The sequence below is a fragment of the Perca fluviatilis genome, chromosome 7 (assembly GCF_010015445.1).
Source record: "Perca fluviatilis chromosome 7, GENO_Pfluv_1.0, whole genome shotgun sequence".
Lineage (NCBI taxonomy): Eukaryota > Metazoa > Chordata > Actinopteri > Perciformes > Percidae > Perca > Perca fluviatilis.
The window spans coordinates 21,805,074-21,831,357 of record NC_053118.1 but is presented as its reverse complement, the minus strand read 5'-3'; the positions used below and the strand labels follow the sequence as shown (position 1 = coordinate 21,831,357).

The window sequence follows — 26,284 nt, the reverse complement described above, 5'->3', positions numbered from 1 at the left end:
ACTGTACTCTGATGAGCTGATTTACATACTGTAGGCTGACACTCAATTTCCATTACATTGAGACAAGAGGTCTGCATCCATACCTCCCTCAGACATGCAAGCTAATTGTAATTAACTGAAGTTTCTGTTTCTTGAAGAGTTTGTTTGTGTTATATAATGCACTACACTTAATAGCACTGAACATAAAATTGTATTGTTTTACATATGTGATTTTACATATATTTGCCATACAGTTGATTTTAACCTACCCTCAAGTCTGGGTTAACAATTGGGAATATGGGAAATAGCCAATAGTTGTATAGTGTATATATTCCAAAGTAAATTGGTGTTTAATCAAATTACCGCAAAGTATTGTAGCATCGGAGTACTAGTTGGTTTCTGTGGCAAGGTGCATTCACAATGCACAAAGGGTAGGGCGGTGGATGGGGGTCAATAGTGGCTCAACAGCAAACCTTTGCCCCTGGGGCTCCCTTATAAATGACTCCAGGCCTAAAAATGACTTTCTAAATTAAAATGCAAATACATAAATATATATTAAGCATCTATGCATGCAGATAAATAGATAAACGTCACATTTTACAACAACCCAAAAAGAAAGAAGAATTTGGGTGTGTGTAAATATGTGCTTCTTTTCGGTTAACTGTATGCATCTGCAGTACATTATCTATCTGGGTGTGTTGTGCAGATGACTCCATCTTTGAAGTGTTCTGTACTGTATAGTAATGTAGCATGAGTGATGTGAACAGATTACAGTGGACATATTCAGTCATATGTGGCAGGCCTGCATGTATGTATTACACAGTGAAACCTCCGGGATTTAATTGATGTTCTTATCCAACGTGACTTACAGTACAATGGTGGCAGCTGGGTCAAATCATCAGTTCGATATAAGAACTGTATGTGCTTTTGTTGTGCATATTTATGAGCGTGCATGCATCCATGAGCCTTTGTGTGTCTTCAGATGTGAGGGTGGGATGGGGAGTGAGTGACTCACTTGTTGTAGAGCACCACGTCAGGCAGCCATATGTGTTTTGAGGGTAGCCTGACCTTCAACATCCCATCAAACTCCTCAGGGACCCAAGTCAGACGATAGTCCTGCCACTCCTGTGGGCCAATAAAAACAAAATGCTTAATCACTCGTGTGCCAGTACAGTAACAAGAAGATGTCTTGAGAGGAGCAGAGAGGAGGTCTGTCTGTCTGTCTGTCTATCTGTCTCTGGTCATAATGACACACACAAGCCTGGGGAACATAGTGTCCTGTGTGTCCCTCTACGCTTACATCATACGTTTAACTATAAGCCAAAGAGAGAGAGAGTGAAGCGCTCATGCCAACCCTGACCCCTGTCTTTTAAACACATCCAGCCACAGACCAATCAGCATGATTAGTGTGTGTTTGTGTGTGTGTGTGTGTGCGTGTGTGTGTGTGTGTGTGTGTGTGTGTGTGTGTACGTGTGTGTGCGTGTGTTTGTGTGCACTTGCTTCAGCAAACATCTTGGTAAACTTGTGTAAAAGACAGCATTATCCTGTTCTGTATGCTGTGGGTCAGTCATTGACACTGCCACACTGAAGCCTCTGCGACCTGCAACAGCAGTTCTGTCTGGCTCTTCTATGTTATGGCCATGTTCGAGCTGTAATGCTCATGCTAGGTCATCTGCAGTAACTGTGATGCATTGTGGTCATTACAGTTTTTCTTAGCTCAGGACAGCTGTCCTTGGCTCCCCTGCTCACCGATAGCAAAGGATCCATAAAGCACTGATGGCCATTCTACGCTCCCTCACAATGTCATAAATCCTAACTTGATCAGGTGCAAGTGTATTTGCATGTGTGTCAACATAAGATAGAAAAATGCATGAAGCTATAAACAATCTAATTTAAAAAGTGCAGCATCCACGACAGTGACATTATACAGAAAAGGCTGTTCGAGAAAAGTTTCATTTAGATCTAAATTTACGTCCAAATTAAACATTTGTGTAATTTGTTCTGACACCTGCCCTCCCCTCAAAAATAAGCACATATGTTGACGATGAGTGTAGGTGGATCCATTGATTGTGGGTGGATGCATTTGTATACCATGTGTGTGTGTGTGTGTGTGTGTGTGTAAATGTGTACACCCACATGTTCTACCATGTTATAGGCCTCAGGTGTAAGCATACAAATAGCCAGTCATGTAGAAGAGAGTCACAGCTCAGTCAGGGTCACATTACTCACAGTGTGAGGTCTCATCCAAAACCACAGACTGACAAAAAGAAATAGGGGTTCAGCATGTGTGCAAAGGGGTTCTGGTATGATTCGCTATCTGTGATTTGGGTATAACAAAACAATCTGTGTTTCCTGCTCAAAATTCAACTCTCTTCAACTCATTTTTCACCTGTCAGATTTGGGGTTTTGGAGGATATGTACTGTTAGACATCTCTCTCAATTTCTGACACTTCAGCAGTCATGTCAGTTCTCAGGGCTGCTGCTCCAAATGAGTGGAGGCCAGATTAGACTCTGCACAGCCACAACACAGGGATGCATCTGTCCCCTCCAATAACTAGACCGCTGCTCATGTACTATGGTCTACTGGTTTAATAACACGGTGGCCCATGATTATATAATTTATACAGCACGTATACTGTAAAGTATTGTAGAGTGATAATGATTCTGTCTTCATTTCTTTTTCACTGTGTGGCAGATTGTTTACTATATGTTAGGGCAATAAGATTAGGAGAAGAGTGGGAAATCTCACCTGTGTTAGCCAGACATTGGTGGTCATAACCTGCTCTCTTTCATGCTGCAGAAAAAGAAGACATATACATTATAAACTATGGTTAAAGAGCTACCTCAGTGATTCATTACAGCACTTCCATCAAGCTGAAGGACGTGTGTGACAGATTTCCTTCTAAAACAAATGGCAACAATCCCAGATATCCTGAATTGTAGTCCAATTCAAGCTTGCAATATGCATCTTGAAAGAGTCTTTCCTTGCTCAGTAAATGCCAATGTATTTCAAACTCTACACCCCCAGTTTATAAAGTTATCTGCAAAACAAAATCCAAGTCTTAAAGCCCAAGCCCAAATAACCTTGATGACAACATAGCGGTTCATTTCTGAGACTTTTTAAAAGCTCCTCCAGAACCAAAGAAGACTTTATACAACTGTAAAGTACTCAACATAATGAGTAAACTGATCAATATGTTTAAAACCAGCGGAGTGGCCCTTTAACTTACACAAAGATAAACTAATATATGTCAGTGTAGCATTTTTAGATCAGTCTTGACATTTTACTCAAGTATTAAAATATTATGCTACTTTATAAAGTTACTTTGCAAATGACAATTTTAAAAACCTAAAATTAGTATATACACAGTGTATTGTTATACATGAAATGAAAACCACTCAGGAGTATATAAAATGAGTACAATTAGCTAACAACATTCAAATGTGGCTTACATGTTACTGCATCAATAATAATAATTCAATAGTATTAATATATAATAATTTAACACTTACAGAGTAAGTACTGTAACTTTGAGTGCATCTAGATAATACCTGCTTGTAAGATTTTGAATGTAGGGCTTTAACTTGTAATAGAGAATTTTCACTTTTCCTTAAGTACAAGATCTTAATACTTCTCCACCACTAAATGTTGGTCTGTCTTTAAAAAAAAAAAAATATCTCAACATGAGTTCCATGAAACAGATCAGGCCTTGGCCCAAGGATTAAATGATTATCAGATTGGCTTGAGATTTCCTGGGATTTACATCATTAGACAACTTCATTTTCAGCTTTAACCATGGGAGCTGAATACAAATCATTTTGCAGAGTCAATAGATCAGGAGGAACAGCATTAGTCAGCATTATGGCAGTTTTTGCACCTTACAAATGTCTTCTTCGTGTAATTAATGCCATCTTTTAGAGTCCTTTTTTTTAAATGTGTAATCAAAATAAAATGATGCGTAACATGTTGGATTGTCCTCATGCTGTGAACGGTGCACACAGATTCAAACACACAAGCCCAGACACGTGCACACTCACCACACTGATGAGCTGGGCCAACGACACCATCAGCTGCACGGTAACCAGCTCGGAGCCATTCGTCGCAGGACGGATCAGTTTGTTGTAGTGGGCAGGGTTCAAGAGATGCTCCACCAACCGCTCCTCTGTGTCTGCCCCGAGGCCGCCTGTAATGAGAACACATTATCATTATCATCATCTGCGAAGAAAATGGTGCAGCCATCTGTGTCTCTCTTGGATTTCTTTTATCATATAGTGTAATCATACAAGGGCAGGGAATCAGTGGTGCTGTTGGGGTTTCTCTGTTTGGGCACTGCCCTCACTGCCAGCTGGATATCCATGTCTATCGAGAATGCAAAGCCTTTGAACTATGGCATTACTCATCACTGCTGACTGGAGCACGTCAGCACAGCTCGATGCACACTTTTTACAATATCTGACATCATAATATATATGTGTGTGTCAACCAGTCTGAATGTCTCTATCGCTATCCTTTCTGTCTCTATCACTCTCTCTGTGCCTCTTCTCTGTCTCTATCTATTCTCCTCTGCTGTTTTGCACTTCTCTCCAACTGCCAGTCTTTTGTAGCTTTGGGTTATTTTCACTCCATCTTTCACGTCTCTTCCTGTCTTTCCCCATCTGTCCCTCCACCCTCCCCTCCCACACACACACACACACACTCTCTCTCTCTCTCTCTCTCACCTGTCCGCCATCCCTCCATCTGTAGCAGACTGCAGTCATATCTGTGTGAGTGGTCAAGTTTAGGTAGGGCTGTCACCCCCCCCCCAAAACAACAAAGGGGACACACAACTACTTTTTTTTTTTTTTTTTTTTTTTTTTTTTTTTTTTTTTTTTTTTTTTTTTTTTTTTTTTTTTTTCTTTTTTTTTTTTTTTTTTTTTTTTCTTTTTCTTCCCCCCCTTTTTTCCCCAAAAAAAAAACCACCCCCTTTTTTTTTTTGTTTTAACGTTGTCATATCTGAGATTTTATTTTTTTTTCTTTTTTTTTTTTTTTTTTTTTTTTTCCTTTTTTTCTTTTTTTTTTTTTTTTTTTTTTTTTTTTTTTTTTTAACTTTTTTTCTGCTATTTTAGAGGCTATTAACGTTGCAGGATATTGTAAACAAACACGTAAAAGCTAGTGTGGGTTAAATTAACACCGATTTTTTTTATTTTATTTAAGGATACATGTGATGAACCCTTTTATTTTCAAGAGGGGTCTATGCACTAAACAAAGATTATAAAAAAAAAAACGATATAAATTGAAAAAGACAACAATCTAAAATAATATATGATTAAATACAAAGACCCAAACACTCCTTTTATTACATTCTTTTACATAAATCATCTGCATAAAACTAAAAACTAATCATTGACTGAAATTTGGTTAATAAAGCAGAAGTCAATTGAAAATAAAGAAAATAAATATTTTATCAAAAACAAATGCAAAACTATTCTTAGCTCCAACTTTTTAAATGTGAGGACTTGCTGCCTTTTTACATCATTGTAAATGAAATATATTTTATTTAGTGGGGTTTGGTCTGTTGATTGGACAAAACAAGATATTTGAAGACATCATCTCTGGCTTCAAGAAATGTGATGATAAGATGTGATGAGCATTTCATGGACCAAATGATTAATCAATCACCTGATTAAGCAATGATTAAAAAAAAATAGTTAGTTGCAGCTCTATCAATTGTATTGAGATATTAAATACTGTATATAAGATACAAACGACAAAAAAAAATACATTTTTAAAAAACGGGACAGAGATAAACACAATAAATGTTGGGATTAGTTCTATTAGAGATGTAAAAATATGGAAATGGAAATTAAAAACCTAGAGAAATAAACTAGGCCTAAATGTACTAAACCAATTTCCTGTTTTTTTTTTTTTTTTTTCCCTCTGAATGTGTTTCTGAGCTCCTCTGACACTCAGTCCTCCCCCTCTATCTCCCCCCTGATCTCCACCTTCCGCCCCGTAGCACTGCTGTGTTCACTGAGCAGGAATGATAGCCTCTGTCTCTGGATCAATGAGGACTCTATTTATGCCCCTTAAACTAAACACGCAATTCATCGCTCCCCCTCCCTTTCTTTTTAATCTCCTGCTCTTTCCTGCGTCCCGTCTCTTCTGTCTCATCTTCTTTTACCGTCTTTCCATCATTTGAGCCGGCCCGTATTTTCTCCTCACTCCCCTGACTGTCTTCCTCGCTCTCATCCTTCCTGTTATCTCCATCTCCCCGTCGCTGACAGCCACTGTCCATTTATTGCCCCTTCTCTTGCTAATCCACCATCATCAATACACATCCTGTCAGCACATGTGTGTATACATGTAGCACTCTGGTTGTTTATTGTGCACAGGCGCCTGTTTTTTTTTTTATGTGTGTGTGTGTGTGTGCGTGTGTGTGTTTGTGTGTGCACATATTCATGAGGGAAATAAACACTACTGTCTGTGCCTGAACCATATGAGTAATGTATATTATTCACAGAAGCCCAAGGCAATAACCCAGTCGGATAAGACAGAAAGCTAATACAGTTCACTTAAACAATGATGAAGCAGAAAAGGTCTACATTTCCATCAGCCATACTCATGATGGTAACTTCTTGCTTCAACTAACTAGAGGCCATGTTAAATGTCTTGCTAAATTTTTCTGAATGATATACAGTGGATTTTCTTTGTAAACACAGTTTGTGAGAAGGATTCTATTTGCTTCATTTTTCTCACATTATATCAAACATCCTGATGCGTCTGGGCACTTAAATGGATGAAAAAGAAGATTCTAATGTAATGTCTTTGCTCAAAAGACCAAAGCACCTAAAACAAACCTTATACCAGGTAAGAGCTGATTCACCTCATCTTTGATATCATATTGTTTGAGTAGAAGTAATTATGTGGGTTTACGGAAAAGCTCCTCAATCAAAGCCCACTTACTTTACAAGAAGCCAAAACAAAGTCCAAGGCTAAATTTATTCAGTTTATTGGATGCAAAAGAAGTGTACAAAATTGCAATTCAAACATCATCTCATCATCTTTCTTTGACGTTATTATTATATATAACTTATATTATATTATATAACTTTCAACAGGCCTGTCTGAAAACAGCTACATATATAAATATATATATATATATATAGGTTCTATATTACATTTTCTGTCAGGATCTTAACAAGGTGACATAGGCTGTTAAAATGTTTCAACAGTTTCAATATTTCCTGCACTTACTAGAATAAAAAAGTGTGTTGTTGAAGCAAAAAAGAATGTGCAGTCTTGTCTTACATATCCACTCTCTGAGTCTTCATATTTTCTGCTTTTTTTTCACTAAAATATTTGCACGCATGGGCTCAGAATGAAAGTATAGACTAATACTTTACGACACTGAGACAAATTAGAGACCAAAACAGAGAGCTTTTCTGGTTTATTCTTATCTCAAGAACAAGTGATAAAAATATCCACTCACACTCCAGCCTGATCACTGCACAAACATGTTCCTCCTCATCCTCAGCACCCAATGCTTCGAAACAAAGACTGAACGCTCTCTTCATACGACACGCTGTCATGCTAAAGGCCAAGCTGAGTGGTTGTAATGTTGCAGGTAGCTCAGGTTGTATTCTGGTTGTTTTCCTTTGCAAATATTGCAAACTTAATGTGACACTATGAATATTTCAGCAGGGCTCACCCATTAGACCCTGGAGCAAGGGAACTTACACACCACCATGTACATGCATGCAAACACACACATACATACAAACACACACACACACACACACACACACACACACGTGTGACAGCACAGGAACAGACGAGATGGTAGCCATGTTTAGTGTTCGATTGCTTCATTACTACGTCTGTTTCTTTTTCCTTCTTTTCAACAGCCATTGATCTTAGTGTGCTGATCAACCTCACAGTGTGTCTTACTCATGATTCTTGGAAAATCGTTACATTTAACAGCACATGTTGCAGTTTATAAAGCTACATAGGGGCCTTTGTTCACACATTCTGTAAAGACAAATGTGGAGAAAATGAGGGCAAAGCGAAAGCTAAATTGAATTATCCCGCTTAGACTATTACAGCGATGATCTCTATTTATAAGCTCTCTCAAATGAGAAAAGGTTGGAGGGAAAGTAGGGTCGCTTTCTGCTCTGCGCTCTGCCAAAGTAGATTTTTGGCTGCATGCTGAAATATTCTTAAATCAATAAGGGAGAGATCCATTGATCTACTGGCAACACCCAATTGGCACCGTAGTGCTCATGAATGAGATATTAATATTGATCCTCCATCCAGCCGCAATATCACAGCACTCCAAAAACAAAGCCATCCCACTGTGGACTAACTGAGGGCAGAAAAAGCTTTATGGTTCCTGAATTCGACAATCTCCACAGTCAAGAAGAGTGTGGCCAGTTGAGCTTGTGCATTTTCCATTACTAATAAGGATGAATGGTCAAACTTTCTGTATGCAATTACTACACTTCTGTACTTAATTCTGTTCTCATGAACAATACCATAATACTAATAATACTTATACTAACTCAATCACAAAGCCCTTGTATAAAATCAGATTGTAGGTTGTGTTACATAGTGTTGTGTTACATAGATGGATAAAAAGATGCACACAAATGAATAGGATATGTTAGTGATAGATACACAACAGACACAAGCTTAGAACTTGACAAGTTCTATACATCGACATATAAAAAAAGAGTTTAAGAGTGTGTTGCAAGATGTGAGTTAAAAGAAGCATTTGCAGATTCCTCCAGCACAGACCTTAGGCTAAAAGCCTGATGGTACAATGGTACATGGTTCAAGCAAAAATCTACAACATTCACTGGTTCCAGCTTTTTAAATGTGCTGCTTCTGTCTTTTTTTTTACATCATTGTAAATTGAATAACTTTGGGTTTTGGACCACAAAAAAAGACCATGTGGTCTGGGAAATTGTGATAAAGCATTCTTATGACATTTTATATAAATCAACCAATTGATTGATTAATTGAGAGAGTAATCGGCTGATTAATCACTAATGAAAACAATCATTAGTTACAATCCTGATAGATATTAAGCCTTGTGCAGAGAAAAATGGTCAGTTAAAGAGACAGCAGTCTGTGGATCGCTGCAGAAACTGCTTCATTTCATATCTTAGATATCTTTGTTGTGTGAATGTTTTAGCAATAATGTATCATCAAAGTTTATTGTTATAAAATTGGCCTCTCAAAACTCCACAGAGACTTTTGTCAGGTCCGTTATTACAAATACATACAGTGGGGCCAAGCATTGATCCAAATATAGAAACACATCTACCTATAGCTTGAACCTACAAAGCTCTTTTTCGGATTCTAGTCAACATCTCAAAATTTCCAATGATGATTTCTATTTAATGTTATATACCAGTCACATTTCTTTTTTTATATTGTAGAATATCAAAGGTATAGTCAAACATTGTGGAAAGTGATTAAGTGGTTTTACACTACTAAAGAATCTACAGTTGAAAAGCACAGAAGTATGAAATCCTCACAGTGGGGATATGCAGTATGGTTTGTACTATTTACAGCCCAAGGAGCTCAGCTGTTTGATGAAAGACGGTATGGCTTTCCAACTATTGTGGTGCATATTTCAGGGATTGCATGCTATGTTATTATACATCTTATCACTAGAGGAGGGTTTGTGTTATCTTGAATACACTTCTACACACCTGCATCTGAGCAACATAAGCACAACCTTGCCTCAATGTAAATCAAACTTTTTTTTTTAAACACACTTGCATTAAAACGATTAAAACTCTCAACTTTCCAAATGTCTTATCTGCCACTTCTTCTCCACTACTTAAAGTTCTATTAAACCTCTGTTCTCTTCCTCTTCTTCCCCCTAATCTCCAGGGCCACATACTGCTGTGTGCTGCTACTACATTCACACACACACACACACACACACACACACACACACACACACACACACACACACACACACACACATACACACATACACACACACGCATGCACATACGTGCGCGCGCACACACACACACACACACACACAATATCTTGCACAAACACACCATCTTGCACAAATCCCACATGAGAGCACACGGTTTTACACACAGGATCACACACATTCTCACAATACAAATAAAGGCCTGTGTTGTGTGACTGTTGTGCATTTCTTATCACAGATGGAGCCCCTATCCACTGATCAGATCCTGTTGCTGCTGTGTGTTGGGACTCAGTCCAAAAAGATAAAGACAGAGGAAATGAGAGAGCAAGATGAAGACAGAAAGTGAAAGAGAGAGAGAGAGAGAGAGAGAGAGAGACAATAGGAGGGTGCTTGTAATGTGCAGGTTGAGATGCTGCAGAGATCAGTGGGCTGGAACAGTGCAGCAGAAAAGTGATGACAGGCAAAACTGAATGAGCAGAACTTTCTAGACTGTAGCGCTGCCAAGAAAAATGGTTAGTTGATATTCACTAAGTGCATTCATAAAGCAGAGGACAAAGATTATGGCGCATGCATACACTCACCCAGTCAAGCATGCAAAGAGGATGACTTGGCTGTGCGTCAAACACATGTTTTATAAGATGCCGCTGATAAAAGTGTTGGTGTAAAACAAATCCAAGCACACTAGACGTCCTTGGGTGATGAGACTGACGTACTCCGTGCTACGTATCCAGTAACCCACGCATCAGGTCAACTCAGCACCACAGACCTGTTTATTATGCATGGCCTGCAGGGGAAATGACAGGAGACATCCTCCTCACACAACAGGATGGCCACATCGCGGCAGCATCTGAGACAGGTGGGGAAATGTCCTTGAGCGCCCAAGCACAGCCACTGAATGTGAGACTCCGTTTGTGCTCGTCTGTGCATGTTAAAGTCTTATTTAAGAAAGTATTGTTGTATGTCTGGAGATGTACAGTTACGATTTTTCTCCCTCTAATTCCACACCAATATAAACAAAACCAATGCATACCAATAACTAAGTCAGAGTCGGAGAAAATGTTGTCAATTATAAGTGCGTGTTTTACAATTATGTGTTTTTTAAGTTCTTTTTAGGGAATCTCTAAAATGTGTTTATATCCAGGTGTGCGCACAACCATGTGCTTGTTTCTTTAAACGTGTGATTGCATGTGGATTGAGTTTATACTCTCTGAGGATGATGCTAATCAGATTTTCTCCCTTAAGGGGAGATGAGTCATTAGTACTCCACTGTTTTTGAAGCTCCTTAAGTAATAGTTCATGTTGGTAGCATTTTTCTAGTGCACAAATCTCTTGTTTAAACTCAGGGAATGATCAACAAAACGGAGTGCTCGGGGAACCAAATATTGTGCAGCAAGTTTAGAGCGGCTTCATAAACAGGATATATTCTTGTTACATTTTATATTCTATTAGTTGGTTCTTAGTTAGTTATATTTGTAGTTTTCATTGAGTTTTTATATGTTAAATTATTCTATTTTGTTTAATTTGTGTAGTACTGCAAAGAGACCTAATTTTACTCCTGTACACTTTATATTTTTTATGAATGTTATATGCTCTTGTGAGTATTTATTATCTCAATTGTATCTGCTTTTGTATTTGTAAAACACTTGGTATTTTTGTACTTTGTATCACCAACAAAATAAAACATTAACTAACCCTACTGTTAAAATATGATTTAAGTTTTCTGTGTGTAGGTGCCCATGTTAGTGCATTTCCTTGCACGTAACCTGAAGATGGTTGAAATTGTATTACTTATATTTGTATGTATATCTATCTCAGTATTCTTATATATGTAAAACACTTTATCAGTGTGTTTTTGAAGAGTGCAATATAATTCAAACGTTGTTATTATGATGAAAACCAAAGTATTACAAACATTACAGTGGCAGCCGTAATTCAACCAATCAGTTGATGTGTTTTCCGCTCTTATTCGAGCAATCCCTCCCTGAGCAGAAATTAACACCAAATTGCCTATTTACGGAGGTAAAATATGTCCAAACATCTTAATGGCTTTCCATTTAACACATACTTAATTTGCTACTGCACTGCCGCATCGTAAATAAGACATAGCTTAGCCTATGCGTGTCCTACATGAAGACAAAAAGACTATTTATCTGTGTAGGATGTTATACTGTTCTTGTGCTGCTGAATGACACATCATTTGTCCTTTGATGAGAGGATGCAGAAGTTTCTCAACGTGTCTCTCATTAACCTGCCCACTCAATGCAAGACCTCAGTGTTAATGGGAGAGAGAGAAGGGAGGGGAGTAAGTGGGTGATAACATAATTTCCCCCCTCCCCCTCATGTATATTTAGAGAGGAAAGCATAACCGATGCCACAATGGCCCAGAGTTTTTTTGAGGTTAATGTTTTGTAGTTTGCCTGCTCATTCACAAATAGGCGACGTCTGCTGTGTGCACTTCATGCAACTAATTAATGCACAGCCTACTAGCAGCAAAAACAACGTGTGGGCAACATTTAAATGCCTTAAAATGTCTGCAAAATGTGTCATTCTTCCAAATAAATAGGCTCACTAATAAGTCCATACAATTATTGTGATAGCAATACTAACAATACTAAACACATAGTGTTACTTTACAGTATAAAGTAAGGCCTCTAAACGCACTATATTGAGTTTAAAACATACCCTAAATTTAAAAAAAATCGTTTAGGTTTTAAAACGGATAATTATGTTAGCTATATTGTATTTGCTAGTGTTTCTACACTATGTGTGCGCATGTGATATATGGAGAGGGCTATATTTCTCCACTACATCATTCCGTCGCGCTCGCTGCTGTTATGAGAAAAATGGTGACACAGCAATGAAAGAGTCATTTTCTCAACGTCTGACTCTCTTCAGCATCTAACCACTCCTTTTGTTTCCACACTCACTCCCACATTACTTTGAAGAAACCTATTCAGATCCTATGAATTCACGAACGCGTGATGGTTTTGGCCCTACAAAGGTGACGATGCACACAAAAGCGTATCGATGGAGCCATTAGACACGTTACTCACCTCCCGCAATGGCGAGGAGAGCCAGCAGCAGCAGCGGCGGCCAGCCGTCCATCATCATACGTGCGTCCGAGCGCGCTCCGAGCCCGAAAGGTGTTCACCGCGATGGAGAGGCCACCCCAAGCACACACGCAGTATTACTCCACTGCTCCTCACGATCCAAAGCTCCTTTCACTCTCTACCTGGCATGGTGAGTTCAGGTCTCTTCGTCGGTCCGCACTTTTTCGCCCGAAAAGGGGAGAATAGAAATACCTCGGCGGGGCCAGGTAAGCTGTGCGCTGGGTCGTGCGGTGCTGGCTGTCCGTGCTGAACACCGCTCAGCGATGCGACGCGCTGGAGAGGCGGGGGCGGGGCGGGGGGCGCGCAGAGGAGCAGGGGGAGGAGGCGGGAGGGGCGGATGTGGCATACCTCAGAGGCTCCACAGATCAGCTAGCGATGCCAGTGTCTTCCCCACACAAAGTCACACATCATCTCCATATAATATTCAGTGCTCTTACAGTGTCTGTGGTGCTCAATAGTGACCTTATCAAACGAAATGGCATATCTCAACTCTATCTGCTTATTAACCTCAGGCCAAATATTTAGGCAGCAATGGTGTTGTGTATCTTCTAACTTTAAATGTATTTATTTGTCTATCAAGCAGCCATAAGGAAATATATGATGCATCATCTGCATCAAGGCCTTTTTCTCCACATGCTAAATAGTTTACTGAGAAAATGAATTAGAAAATAAAATCATTTAGTGTAACACAATCAAGGTATGGACATGTAGAACTGTAAATATAGATCTGTGTTGAGGTGTGACTGGTCCAAAATTAGTACCATCTACTAGCCAAATGCTGGTAAAATATGCAACTGGCTGGAAGATTTGCTTCAATCACCCACAAAAAAACAATGGTAATCCTTTTACTAGCCATTTGGCTGGTGGACAAAAAAGTTAATTTTGGATCCTGGGTGCGAGGCTCTGTGCTCTTGTTTCTGACACACCTCACATCTGTGCCCGTTAAAGTAACCTCACACCACCTTTTTTTTCCAGGATTGCCTGAGCCTAATTTAGTCATTATTCTGTGAATAATCTTCATCCTCTAGAAGCTTGAGGGGTAGGTCTTGCCTTCTCCTACGTGACCTCTTCTTCTTTCTTTTCCCTTCCTGTCACTTATCTTTTATTAAATGTCCTTCTTTGTTTCTTCCCCTCTAGGCCACCAAAGTGACCTCTAATCCCCATTCACAAAGTCAAACATGCGGGATTCAGAAAGGCTGATAGGGAGGGAAGAAAGACTGGGCAGGTAGGGGGAAGGAGTCAAGGAGGAAGGTTTGCCAGGTAGAAATAAATTGTGTTGAACATAGAGAAGCTTGCAACTCCGTTCTGGATATTGCAACATGCTTTCTATATGGTCAGGATGAGAGTTGGATGCCTGATGATAACAAAAATATAACAACTGATTTGAATGAGGGGAGGAGGGAATGCAGCAAATTGAGAGGGGTATCAAAAGAGCGTGGGAGGCAGGGAGGGATGGATGGGGGAAGAGTAAACTAAGTAAATAGGAGTGCAGGATGGAGGGAGGAGGCGGTTGCCGTGGTGACTAAGAGAAACCAGAAAGCTCCAGGAGGAAACGACCTGTTTCTCCTTCAGTTTGTCTATTTTCATCACACACAAAGAACAAACATGTGGCTGGCACACTGACACACACACACACACACACACACACACACACACACACACACGCACACACACACACACACACACACACACACACACACACACACACACACAACCACACACACACACACACACACACACACACACACACACACACACACACACACACACACACACACACACACACACACACACTGTATATGCACACAAATGTAAATATGCATGCACACATGCAGGCAAACTCTTCCACAGTAATGTCTTCCTCTTTTCATGCTATCTTTATACACTCTGCCTCTCTCTGTGCAGTTCTCTGCAGTGAATGAGCTGACCTGACAGTGCTCCTCCTCTGCACTGAGTGCTGTGAGTCTCTCTAAATAATTTAAAAGCTGGGACCCCCACGAGTGCTTGTCTTCCCCTAACACCCCCTCACGCTCTCCCCATCTCTCTCCTCTTTCCTCTGTCCCTTCCTCTCTTTCTGTCATTATGTCTTCTGGTGCTGAAATTACTTCCTGCAGTTCTGTCATATCTAGGCAACACTTTGATTAACAATGTAGAAATCTGATCTATGAGTCACAGACTGATTCATAGTGTAACATGAAGACAAGTTTAAGAAATCATTACTTTCACATTAAATTACATTTCCACGAGCATAGTACTTAAGTACAATTGTAAGGTACATGTACTGCATGTCACTTTATACTTCTTTAAGACATTTCAAAGGCAAATATTGTACATTTTACTCAACTACATTTAAACTAGAAAATTGTAGTTCATTTTCTGCATGATCATCTTGATTTACTGCTATAGATTGAGCAATCCAATGGTATAAAAAGTAGGCCTAATTAAAATGAGCTTAACCTCAACTAGATGCAATATCAAAGTGCATAACAAAGCACACAGATAACAATGTCATTTTGCTGCAAAATGAGTACTTTAACTTTAGATACTGTTCTGTAAGTACATTTTGCTGATAATACTTCTGTAATTATTCTTATGTAACATTTTGAAGGCAGCCCTTTCATTTGTATTTTTATATTTTGGTATTTCAACTATTAAGTAAAGGATCTGAATACTTCTTTCACCACTAATACTATGTATCTTCAAATTGTCCATTTTTTGTGAGCTATGAAAAAAGGCTCTATGTGACGATGCAGTTTTCAGATACTCCAGTGGGTTAAATGGTTTATTTAGCTTAAGAAGTAAGAGGCATTTTATCATCCAATAAAGGAACACATAATCCTTAAATTTATCTAAAAAATAAAAAATCACTTAAGTAAGAGATAGATGGTTTTCACTGAGTGGTGATGATATGTAAGGCCAAGAAAACTTAAAGAAGCATTTAAGATTGTAGGCTAGATGTTTACCGAACGCAACATTCCCATAAACAGACTGACAAGCTCTGCAAAAATCATGTGTCCGGCACCCCGGGCCTTGTTGTTTGTTTTGACCTACTTTGTGATTTAATTAAGAACATGGGGGACTAACCAAAACAGATCACACGGATGGAAGGAAGGGTGAAAGTTAGCAGTGGCTGCTGTTGTGTAACATTGCCATTTGTGACACACTGGGTATAGCAAGATGGCAGCTATTATAAGAGATGGCTCCTCAACTGGAAAGCCTGGGTTCAATATTTGTTCTGGAGTTGATCCTGTGACCCTTTGAGGATGTGTCTTATGATCAATAAAGTACTACAAAATCAGTTTTGTGAGCTGACAGTGAGAGGAGTGTGTTACTTTTGACCTATTCATTTCAGTACATGTTGCTCTCCATTCACAAACTAAGCAGGTTATTCTGTGGGGGAGCTACATTGCTACTATGGCACTATGGCCGCGGTTATTCATAGCTCTTTTTATATTGCAGCCTGTCTCTCCTCCCTCTTTCTCTTCCACTCTCCTCCCTCTCCTCTCTCCCTGTAGAGAAGGCCCTACCTTACTCTAACTAATCACCATGGCAACCTGGTAATCCCTGAACAGAAAAATTCGGAGTCCTTCTCTCTCTATCGCTCTCACGCACACACGCACACACACACACACACACACACACACACACACACACACACACACACACACACACACACACACACACACACACACACACACACAAACACACACACACACACACAACAGGAATGCATGCACACACATTAATGCACACATGGGCACATTCACACTTGCACACACTTGTACACACACACACACACACACACACACACACACACACACACACACACTCATGCAGACCAATACACTGGTGTTTACTGGTTAGACATATCTTACCGCAAACACGCGCTCCCATGCATTATTGTGAGGATAAGGCTTCACTGTGTTTTGTGAGAAGCTTCATGTGTGTGTCGGCAAGGATTTAAATACACCACCTTTTGGGTTGTGTGAGTGAACACCATTTGTGTGTACACTATTTATGTATTTGTTTTGTATGTTATGTGTGTGTGCATGTTTTTTGGTTACAAGTAGGTGAGGATGTGTGCATGCATGAGGTTGCATGAGTGTAACTGTAATTGATTTCACACTCAGGTCAATGGTTTTACAGCCACAAGAGAAAAGCACACAGATTCACTCTGGTTAGCATCTCATCTCCGTTTCAGTGCTTTTTCCCCCTTGAACCCTGCTTTGACTTTGCTGGAGGCATGTCTATTAATAACACTGTTTGTCTGCAGTTAATGTGAATTTTATTTTATTTACTGAATAATAATAATATACAGCCCACATTATTGTGCGGTTGATGTAAAAAAAAATCAGACAATGAAACAACAATCACTTACATACACATCATTTATGCCATTATACATTTTAGGGTACATTTTTCAGTTTCATTCACAATAAAGTAGGATAGCTTTGAAATCACAATCTCATTTAGATTACAGTGAAGGCACGTGCATGGACATATTTATTGTGCACACTTACACACAGTCAAACAATTTTGCTGACTGGGTACTGTAATGTTATAAGACCCCCTCCCACTACACTAGTTCTAATCGAATCATCAATAAAGCTCTTTCTCTTGACAGACAGAGTGGTCGGCAAATGAGCTTGATTTTCAGGACAGATCAATAGGCTGATTGACATGTCAGATGGATGAATGAATATACTCCAATCAGGTGTATTGACCTCACAGACCAAGCCTAACTGGATGGCATGACATGATATTTATGATGGCAGCACATCTGCATAAGGGGAGATTACAAACCTCTCCACTAACTTCAAATATCCGATTGCTTACAAGTTATAAGTGCAGGGTATTCCTGTGCATTGCTTCCAGTATTATAAAAATCAATTAGGTTTGCATGATATGGTCTGCAGGGCCAATGGACAAGACATTGAGGCAAATGCACTAGGCTGTGGAAGTATTATAAATACATTCAGTGTTTTTTTTAGATTGGAAACAATTACCACTATATTTTTTGAACAATGTGATCATTTTTTTTTTTTTTTTTTTTTTTTTTTTTTTGGTGTGGGGGGGGGGGGGGGGGAAAAAAAGAAGGAAAATGTATTTATTTTTTGTTTTGGTGTGTGGAAAGGGGGAATTTTTTTGTGTGTGTGTGTGTGTGTGTGTGTGTGTTTGTTTTTTTTTTTTTTTTGTTTTTTTTTTTTTTTTGTTTTTTTTTTTTTGGTGTTTTTTTTTTTTTTTTTTTTTTTTTTTTTTTTTTTTTTTTTGGGGGGGGGGTGGGGCAGGGATGCTGCAGGGTATGTGCTCTGCTCCAGTGAAAGGCAGTCTGTGTGTGCAGTAGTGATGGACCAGCTCAGGGATGCTGGAGAAGACGCAACTACTCTGATCCAGTGTGAAGCCCAAACCCTTAACATTCTTTGTCTGGGCCACAATGATGTGCACACAACTCTGACTGGTCCTAAGGGAACAAGACACAAACAGTTACCGTTAAGAGTTATAAGATGCTGAACAATGCCGTAGCAAAAAAGAAATTTGCTCTCTTATCTGTCTCTTCCAAAATGAGGCTGTGCATTTTCCAAGCTCAGCGGATGTGTAAATGGGGTTAATTATGTGGACTCTCAAATGAATGAGCAGTGTACAACAAATGTGCACTCAGGCGCATGCACACACGCACACATACACACATAATTGCACCACAGGATTTCAGCCTTTATCCTAGACCAGAGAACCTGTTCCTGGCACGCTTATTGCTAGTGTCAGCTCTACAGTACAAATGACACACATTCATGCATTAACGTCTTAGAGATTGCCACTGTAATGCCAGTTACTGCCAAACTCAGGGTCAATCACTGTTGAAGGCAAAGTCAGTGGGCACCAAGACCTAAATATATTTTGTACAGTTTTAAATACACTTTATAGCACAAGATAAATGTGCCATGCATGCCCATTTTTAAACAGGGCTGAAAGACATGTGTGGCATTATTAAGTAAAATATTAAAATCCGAAAAACATTTCTTTTTCAAGGACAATGTGCCACTGTCACTGTCGTAACTCAGACGAAGAAAAATTAAGATTGTGATGAAGCAAAAGTGGATAAAAAAGAATGCTATGAATAAATATGTAGATGCTGCATAATATAGCATGCCTGTACCGTGTTCAACAAAGACTACACACATCTTCAACTCACTTCAGAGCAATGGAGTACTTGCTGGTTCCTGATTCGCTGTCTCTCACCAGGAAGCTGGCTTCCCTGCAGCGCTGCAGCTGAGCCTCAGCCTGTTGCCGACTCACACTGCCATGGTACCAGCTTGGATGGGCAAGGGAAGGAGGGGGAGACACAGAGGGATAGAGACAGCAGATCACTGACATATAGCGCAGCGACATATGGAGATAAGTCAGATGTCAAGATAATGATAGGTGATGATGGTGAGAGAGAGAAAAAAAGAGAAAGAGACTGACAGGAGGAACAAAACACACAGACACCAACAGAGATTTACAGTCTCCATAAATCAGACTGACATATATGGTGGTCTGAATGAGTTAAAGATTGCCAAAGGTGAACTTGAGAGGGCAAAAAGATTAATAAAATGGACAAACGTTTGTGGCTGTGCAGTGTCGAGAGAGGCCTATTAGGACACAAGGTGGTGCTAACAGTGGCTACAGGCTAGAGCCATATATAAACAACTGTATGTGGCTTTGATGCTTGGAGGCAAAACACACTGACATTCAGCCACAACATGAGAGGAACAAATCCGAACATGCTCTGAGCATGTTCCCCACATGTTCCATCTGAAAAAAAGGCCATGCTTCTTATAGTTGAAAATGAGTCTCTCGTCTATTGAAGTCTCACCTTGAGGGTGCACCTCCCTCCAGCAATTATGTTCAGCACATTAAAGGTCCCATGACATGAGGCTCTTTGGATGCTTTTATATAGACCTTAGTGGTCCCCTAATATTGTATCTGAAGTCTCTTTCCTGAAATTCAGCCTTGGTGCAGAATTACAGCCACTAGAACCAGTCCCACAATGAGCTTTCCTTAGTATGTGCTAGGGCTGGGCGTATCGATCTAAATATCGATAGTATCGATACCAAGATGAGTATTGGTATCGGATCGATACTGTCGTGATGAGATCGATACTTTTGTTGCAGTTTCTCTCCGAGTTCATGCAAGCACAGCATCTCTCCAAGTCTGTGCGCATTGTGCAAACAGTGCCTCTCTCTCTCTCTCTCTCTCTCTCTCTCTCTCTCTCTCTCTCTCTGCCTCCTCCCCTCCCCTCCCCCTCCCCTCCCCCTCCCCTCCCTGCTCTGCTGGAGGCGGAGAGCGGAGAGTCAGAACGGTTATATTCATATTTATACATTGTGGCTTTTGTTTACTTATTTTGCACAACTGACTTTGTTACTTGACTACTGACAATTTTTCACAAATATCTGTGTGCAGTGTATTTTTTGTTGTGTTTTTTATATTGTTATATTCATATTTATACATTGTGGCTTTTGTTTACTTATTTTGCACAACTGACTTTATTTTTCACAGATATCTGTGTGTAATGGAAGGTGTTGACGGCCACTTTGCTCATTTGAAAGCCATGATGTCTCTCTCTCTCTCTCTCTCTCTCTCTCTCTCATGGGTGGGCCAAATTCTCTGGGCGGGCAAAGCAGAGAAAGGGGAGGTAACCTTGCTCTTTATGACCTCATAAGGAGCAGATTCCAGATCAGCCCATCTGAGCTTTCATTTTCTCAAAGGCAGAGCAGGATACCCAGGGCTTGGTTTACACCTATCGCCATTTCTAGCCACTGCGGGACCATAGGCAGGCTGGGGGAACGCATATTAATGTTAAAAAACCTCATAAAGTGAAGTTTTCCTTTAACATGAGGGTGTGCTCAAGTGCTACTGCTGCTGCTGGCTTATCCTCTCAATGATAAATACCAAATTTCACTTAAAGATTCCTCAAGTGCCAAGTGTAAAATATTTATATTGAGGACTGGCAGCCTCTGCTGTTTGGCATTGTGACAGTGATTGCTTTAAAACTTTTACTTAGAGAACTCTCAGTTAAATCTGAGGAGGGTGCTGTTCTTCCAGAATTTCTCACAAACACAGATGGTAAGGTAAAGGCCAAAGGGAAAAAAGAAAAGAATGCTTAAATATAAACAGATTTAGACTCTTTAGATCTATGGGTATTTTTCAGTAAGCCAGAGCACAAACTGTATACATAGTCACATTGGCTCTCCTCATATGGTTTAAATGTACTTATCCTCTTTTTATGCTTATAAAATATAAAATGTAGTTTTAGTCAGTGGGGTCTTTTGAACATGTACACTGATGCCATATTTTTAATATATTCAAATATTTGCTATGTCATTATTTGTGATTGCTACAACTGTTTTTCCAACTGTTTTCTTCTTGACATGTATTTTGAGTGGCTTATTGAACAAGATGTCAGCATGATGTAATAAATGATGTGCATACTTTCGTTTGTCATGTTGCACAAGCCTGATGATGACTGGATAGAGTCGAAATGTTCCCTTGTTCAGTCCAAAAAAGTTTATGCGCTACATGCGTGTGTAAATGATTTCTTATTTTCCCTGCCTAACATTTAGAAATATCTTATGCAACGATTCCCTCCTCCTTACTATGGATAAGTATGCCTTCTCCCTCCTTACCTCTGCTTCTCCAGGGGCGGGCTGGGGTCCACTTTGGCTGCCTCCACCTCCAGTGGGGCACTGGGGGAGGTAGGAGACGGAGGGGAAAGTTTGTTCGGACTAGAAGAGGGTGAGAGTTTGAGGGTGGGGAAAGAGGGAGATGGGGGCGTGAGAGGGGAGAGTTTGAGAATAGGAGAGGAGGGAAAGGAGGGAGACGAGGAGGAGGACGGAGAAGATGGTACAAGTATTTTATGGTTCCAGTTCTTCTGCCTCAGGGTGTGCTGCTGCTGTTGCTGCTGCTGCTGCTGTTGCTGCTGCTGCTGCTGCTGCTGCTGCTGCTGCTGCTGCTGCTGCTGCTGCTGCTGCTGCTGCTGCTGCTGGCGGGCAGAGGTTGAACTGTTCTCTTTCATGGGAGAACAATCCACTGCCTCAAACTGAGCTAAAGGAAGCAGGAGAGACAATATCAACCTTTCATAATAAAGATCTATTAAAGACTGCCAGAGCTACCAAAGTAAACACATCTCTGGAAATTGATTCAGCATGATTGTTTTGTTTCCTCTCTAAAGCAAACACAAAATTGTTGTGGCATTACTGTACAAATAAAACTCATGGCATCCTTCCTCCACACCCTACACCCCCACCCTTCCCATCATCCCTCTCTCTTTTTCTCTACCTGACAGTGCTCTAACAATGTCCTCCTTTCTCCACTCCCAGGGCAGTTCGTACTCTCCAGCGGGACGGACGTCAGACTCTGGCCGTGTGACAGGGATCCACACCCCCCCACTGTCGCCTTCCAGCCCGCCCTCATACGGTATGTCATAGATGTTTGGGGGAGTGGGTTTTCCCTCTTCTCCCTTCCCCTCTCTCTTGCCTCGGTCCAGCAGAACACACACTTTCAGGAGGTCTTTGGAGCCCCGTCTACGGACCTCTGCAGCACAATGGTCATGCAATTTGTTAATGGTTTTAAGATGAAGGATTTTCTCTTACTGTATGCCATAATAGACAAAGCATCTGTCATCTGCTCTTTTTAAAATGTATTCTTTTTTTCTTTTAGAAATGTTTAGATCCCAAATTGGCTCCTCTGTTATGATACTTCTTTTTTAATAACCATATACCTGACAAAGAGCCGATTTGGCCTCAAAACATCATAAAGAAGAACTTTTAAACGGAGCAGGGGACAGGGTTCTTAGGGAGGTATAATTCAATTTTCTTTATGGTTGTTTATTTGACTCAGCACTTGGACAAGATTATGTATGTGTATTCTCACACAGATCATAGACAAAGCAGTCATTGGCAAAACGTTGTGTCACTGTTTTAGTAGATGAGCTGCTTTCTGCTCGCAGTTTTGGAGTCTCACCTTCTGTTTAAATTACTACACATCAACCAACATCAAATAAATTCAAATACATAATATGGCAAAATGACTTTTCAATCTGCTTATAAAATATCCAGCTACATTCACAATACAATATACTCATTCTGTTAAAAAATGTACATGCATTGAAATAGTTAGATCAACAATGTAATAGTGAGTTATCCCCTTCTAGTGTAACCTTAGATAAGGTTTGCCTTGAAGTTATACACTCAGCTGCCAGTATATTATGTATGCCTAGCAAAAACTAATGCAGTCTAATACAACCGTCCTGCAATATATCCTGCCTTTATGAACGTTATAAGGTTTATGTTTTTGTAGAAACAGTTCAAGAGACGTGGTGATTCAACTTAATGATCATTTAGGAGGCTGTAGCTTGTGGTGCTGTTGGTCTGCCTTCGGTTATACTGAGAGGTGTCTCCAGTAATTTGTCTACCCTTATTGATATAAGTGGGGTAGACAAAATATTAAGGATGCCTCTCAATATAGCACAACAATGCAACAATTCAACAGCAGCAGACAGCGTTCAAAATGACCATAAAGATGAATCAACATCTCTCTAAAACAGTATAAATTCAAATGGAGCATTTGCATTAGCTTTGGTTAGGCACCTAATAAACTGGCACCCAAATTAGCCTGTAGTCAGGCATGCACTTTCTGTCCAGTATTCATTTGCACAATGTTTTTGTCCCATATCCACAGAGATGAGTGATATTTGATGTAAATGTATGTGTATGGGAAACTTACAGACACTTCTGCAAAAGATAAGTACAATTAAAATACAATTTCTTAAAGCACAGTTTTATCACTTTATTACACTGTTTAGTGTGTCCATCAACTCAAACTAAGTGGTTTTTTTTTTTGATTTCAGTATTACAGAAACATAATGCATTATATCCTCACTAGTTTCAAACAAGGTTTTTAGGCTTACATTTGTGTTCATTGGGTTGGATTAACCCACAAATCTGTTTGTCATGACATATCGTTAAATTTTAGGGGAATTTTACTTGTTGTATTTCTTTACCGACTGACAGGTAGCCTGTGTGTCTGCACTATTGTGTGACCAAACAATGGAACTACAGGAAGAAAAGGTCAACACAGCTGCTGATTTGCTGGCTGACCAGGCCACTTCCTGGCTGCTGGGAAGTGATTGGGCGAGACCACGGGGGGTTGTGGGACCTGTAGGTTTTGGGGAGGGGCAAGGGTCTTTTGATTCTTTTTACACGTAAGGGACCATAAAGTATTGTGTGTATGTGTGTGTCGATGTGTGTGTGTGTGTGTGTGTGTGTGTGTGTTGGGGGCACACTGAGGCCAACTTCCTATCAAGAGAATGGGGCAAAGGAAACAGAGGCAGGAGACAGGAAGTTGGAAGAGGAAGCTGCACCCATTATCCCTGCACAACACTGTTCCTACGGCAACCACCAGTGGGAAGGGAAGTCAGCAGAGAGACTGAGGGTCTAGTTTGGCCCTAAGTCCCTTTAAAATGGCCCTTTAGCAGGAATGTGACTTTGAGTGCAGAGAAATTAGTATTAGTAGTAGTATTATTAGTATCCCTTGGCTTGGATAAAATGTACATAGCTTATTAAAGATGACATACAAAGAGTGCCACAGTAAGATGTAAATAAATGTAGTTATGTTTTCTGTAGAAAATCTGCAGTCCAGATGCCACTTTGGCCTTTCCATAATGTAACTGTAATTGCTGAGATAGATGTTGAGTTTAAACTCACCTGTGATGATGACCTGGGCATCATATGGCTCCATGTACCCATCATTCACTCCTGCTCTCTCAGCCTCCCTCTGCTCCTTGGTTTTCTCTGCATCAAAAGGATCTGCGTAGTCCTCTAGGATAATGAGCTGTGAACAGGAAAAGACATGTCAGAAGAAAACAATGCTGAGCTGCTATAAGTATTCAGATGGTACATTTACCTGGAGACGACAGAGCAGGCAGGGGGAGAGGGATCTGATAGTGTGGTGTGTTGTATGACAAGTGATTAGAGGAGCAAGCTGAAAGAGTGCAAAGAGGTCAGCACATTATGTTTGCCGGTTTGATGTGACACAATGTAGTGGAACTGCATTGTATTCTTTTGAGAGCGATGGAAACTGAATACATGGTTATGCACTGAGGTGGGGAGGGAAAACACAAAGGGAAACACTGACCTCAAGCCCACAATGAAATTAGTTTTGCACTGACAATATATTGACATTTAATCTGCATGCAGCTGTAACCTTCTGCTTTTGTTTGATTTTAAATAGCAGATGATATGTGGAGATCAACAATGGTCGCATGGGGTTTGCATTAGCTGTGATTCAATCTGTAAGCCTATAATTACTCACCGTTGTTTTAATGTCAGACCTTCCCTTTTCGTTCTCGGGCTGCTTCTGTTCACTTATCCCGTTGAGTCTGGGGGTCTTGTCTTGTTTGTCCACTTTGATCATCCTGCTGATGTACGCTTGCGCCAAACTAGAGGTCCTGACCTGGCGGATCTCATCTGATGCCCCAGTCTCGACCTTGGAGTTCTTGCGACCTTTTCCAGTTGTGAGACTATCCCAGACTGTTCCAGCAGAACCAGCGTTGTTACGACCCAGTTCTGTAGCCGAATTTTTCCTATTTCTCCCTGCCAATAACCCCCCCACTCCCCCATCTTTGCGCTGATTTCCTTTCAGACTGTCACGAGAAAACGAGGGTTTGTGTCGAGTTTGCGGACCAGATTCAGAGGCCGAGCGGACCCTTTCATTTCCAGTCTTCAGGTTGATGGGGAAATCTCTGAACCATCTTGCCATGGCTGTGATTATATAAACACTTCTCACAGATTTAAAAGTTGACTTTTACGTTCTTGCATTAGCTGCCACACTAGAACAAAATTTTAAGCGTGCGCAAAAGCTCCAACTTTACGCACAAATATTTTACGCACGCCTCGATTGAAGTAGGCTAACCGTGGTCTGAATTGACTAGAATCTCCTAGTCATGAAATTCAGGCCGTTCACTTCGTGGTGTTCAACTGATTTCTAGCGTCTAAAACTCCCTGACAACTTATCGTGCGTCTTGGATGTCATTGGCCAATGGCTCTTCGTTCTGTCACCCTGCACCTGCAGTAACAACTATCCCTGCAGTTTGAAAAGTAGCTTCTGTAGAGCGTAAATTCGAAAGAACTCGAAGTTTTTCTTTGAACCCAGTAAAGATCCCATTCCCGGAGCGTGAGATGATGCGTCTAGTCTGTGGAGGTGATGAGATGGAGAGGAAAGTTG

General features: G+C 40.3%; 2 protein-coding genes across 3 annotated transcripts in view; both read right to left on the bottom strand.

The window, feature by feature from the left end:
• The window catches only part of chrnb2 (cholinergic receptor, nicotinic, beta 2), a 17,299-nt gene extending 3,994 nt beyond the window's left edge, over positions 1-13,305 (bottom strand). The window contains exons 1-4 of one of the 2 annotated variants that reach the window (XM_039807314.1): positions 12,968-13,305; positions 4,018-4,163; positions 2,729-2,773; positions 995-1,104 (exon numbers count right to left, since the gene is read on the bottom strand). In XM_039807314.1, the coding sequence (XP_039663248.1) occupies positions 995-1,104; positions 2,729-2,773; positions 4,018-4,163; positions 12,968-13,025 (359 nt within the window). In that variant the 5' untranslated portion in view covers positions 13,026-13,305. Of the gene's footprint in view, positions 1-994; positions 1,105-2,728; positions 2,774-4,017; positions 4,164-4,698; positions 4,733-12,967 lie in introns of those variants that run through there. The other variant, XM_039807315.1, reaches the window with a different exon arrangement.
• On the bottom strand, positions 13,136-26,284 carry she (Src homology 2 domain containing E). The gene is made up of 7 exons (XM_039805303.1): positions 25,373-26,284; positions 24,766-24,892; positions 22,340-22,594; positions 21,688-22,105; positions 19,215-19,334; positions 18,311-18,485; positions 13,136-13,393 (listed from the first exon to the last, which is right to left on the bottom strand). Exons 1-7 carry the CDS (start codon positions 25,817-25,819, stop codon positions 13,136-13,138), a joined length of 1,800 nt encoding a protein of 599 aa, XP_039661237.1. The 5' UTR covers positions 25,820-26,284.

Bases quoted from the DNA above. Each gene is read 5' to 3' on its own strand.
- she (XM_039805303.1), bottom strand. From the start codon at position 25,819: ATGGCAAGATGGTTCAGAGATTTCCCCATCAACCTGAAGACTGGAAAT. The intron at 24,893-25,372 runs GTGAGTAATTAT...TCCTGTTCACAG, and splicing joins GGTCTGACATTAAAACAACG to CTCATTATCCTAGAGGACTA. The intron at 22,106-22,339 runs GTAGAGAAAAAG...TGCTTCCTTTAG, and splicing joins CATTGTTAGAGCACTGTCAG to CTCAGTTTGAGGCAGTGGAT.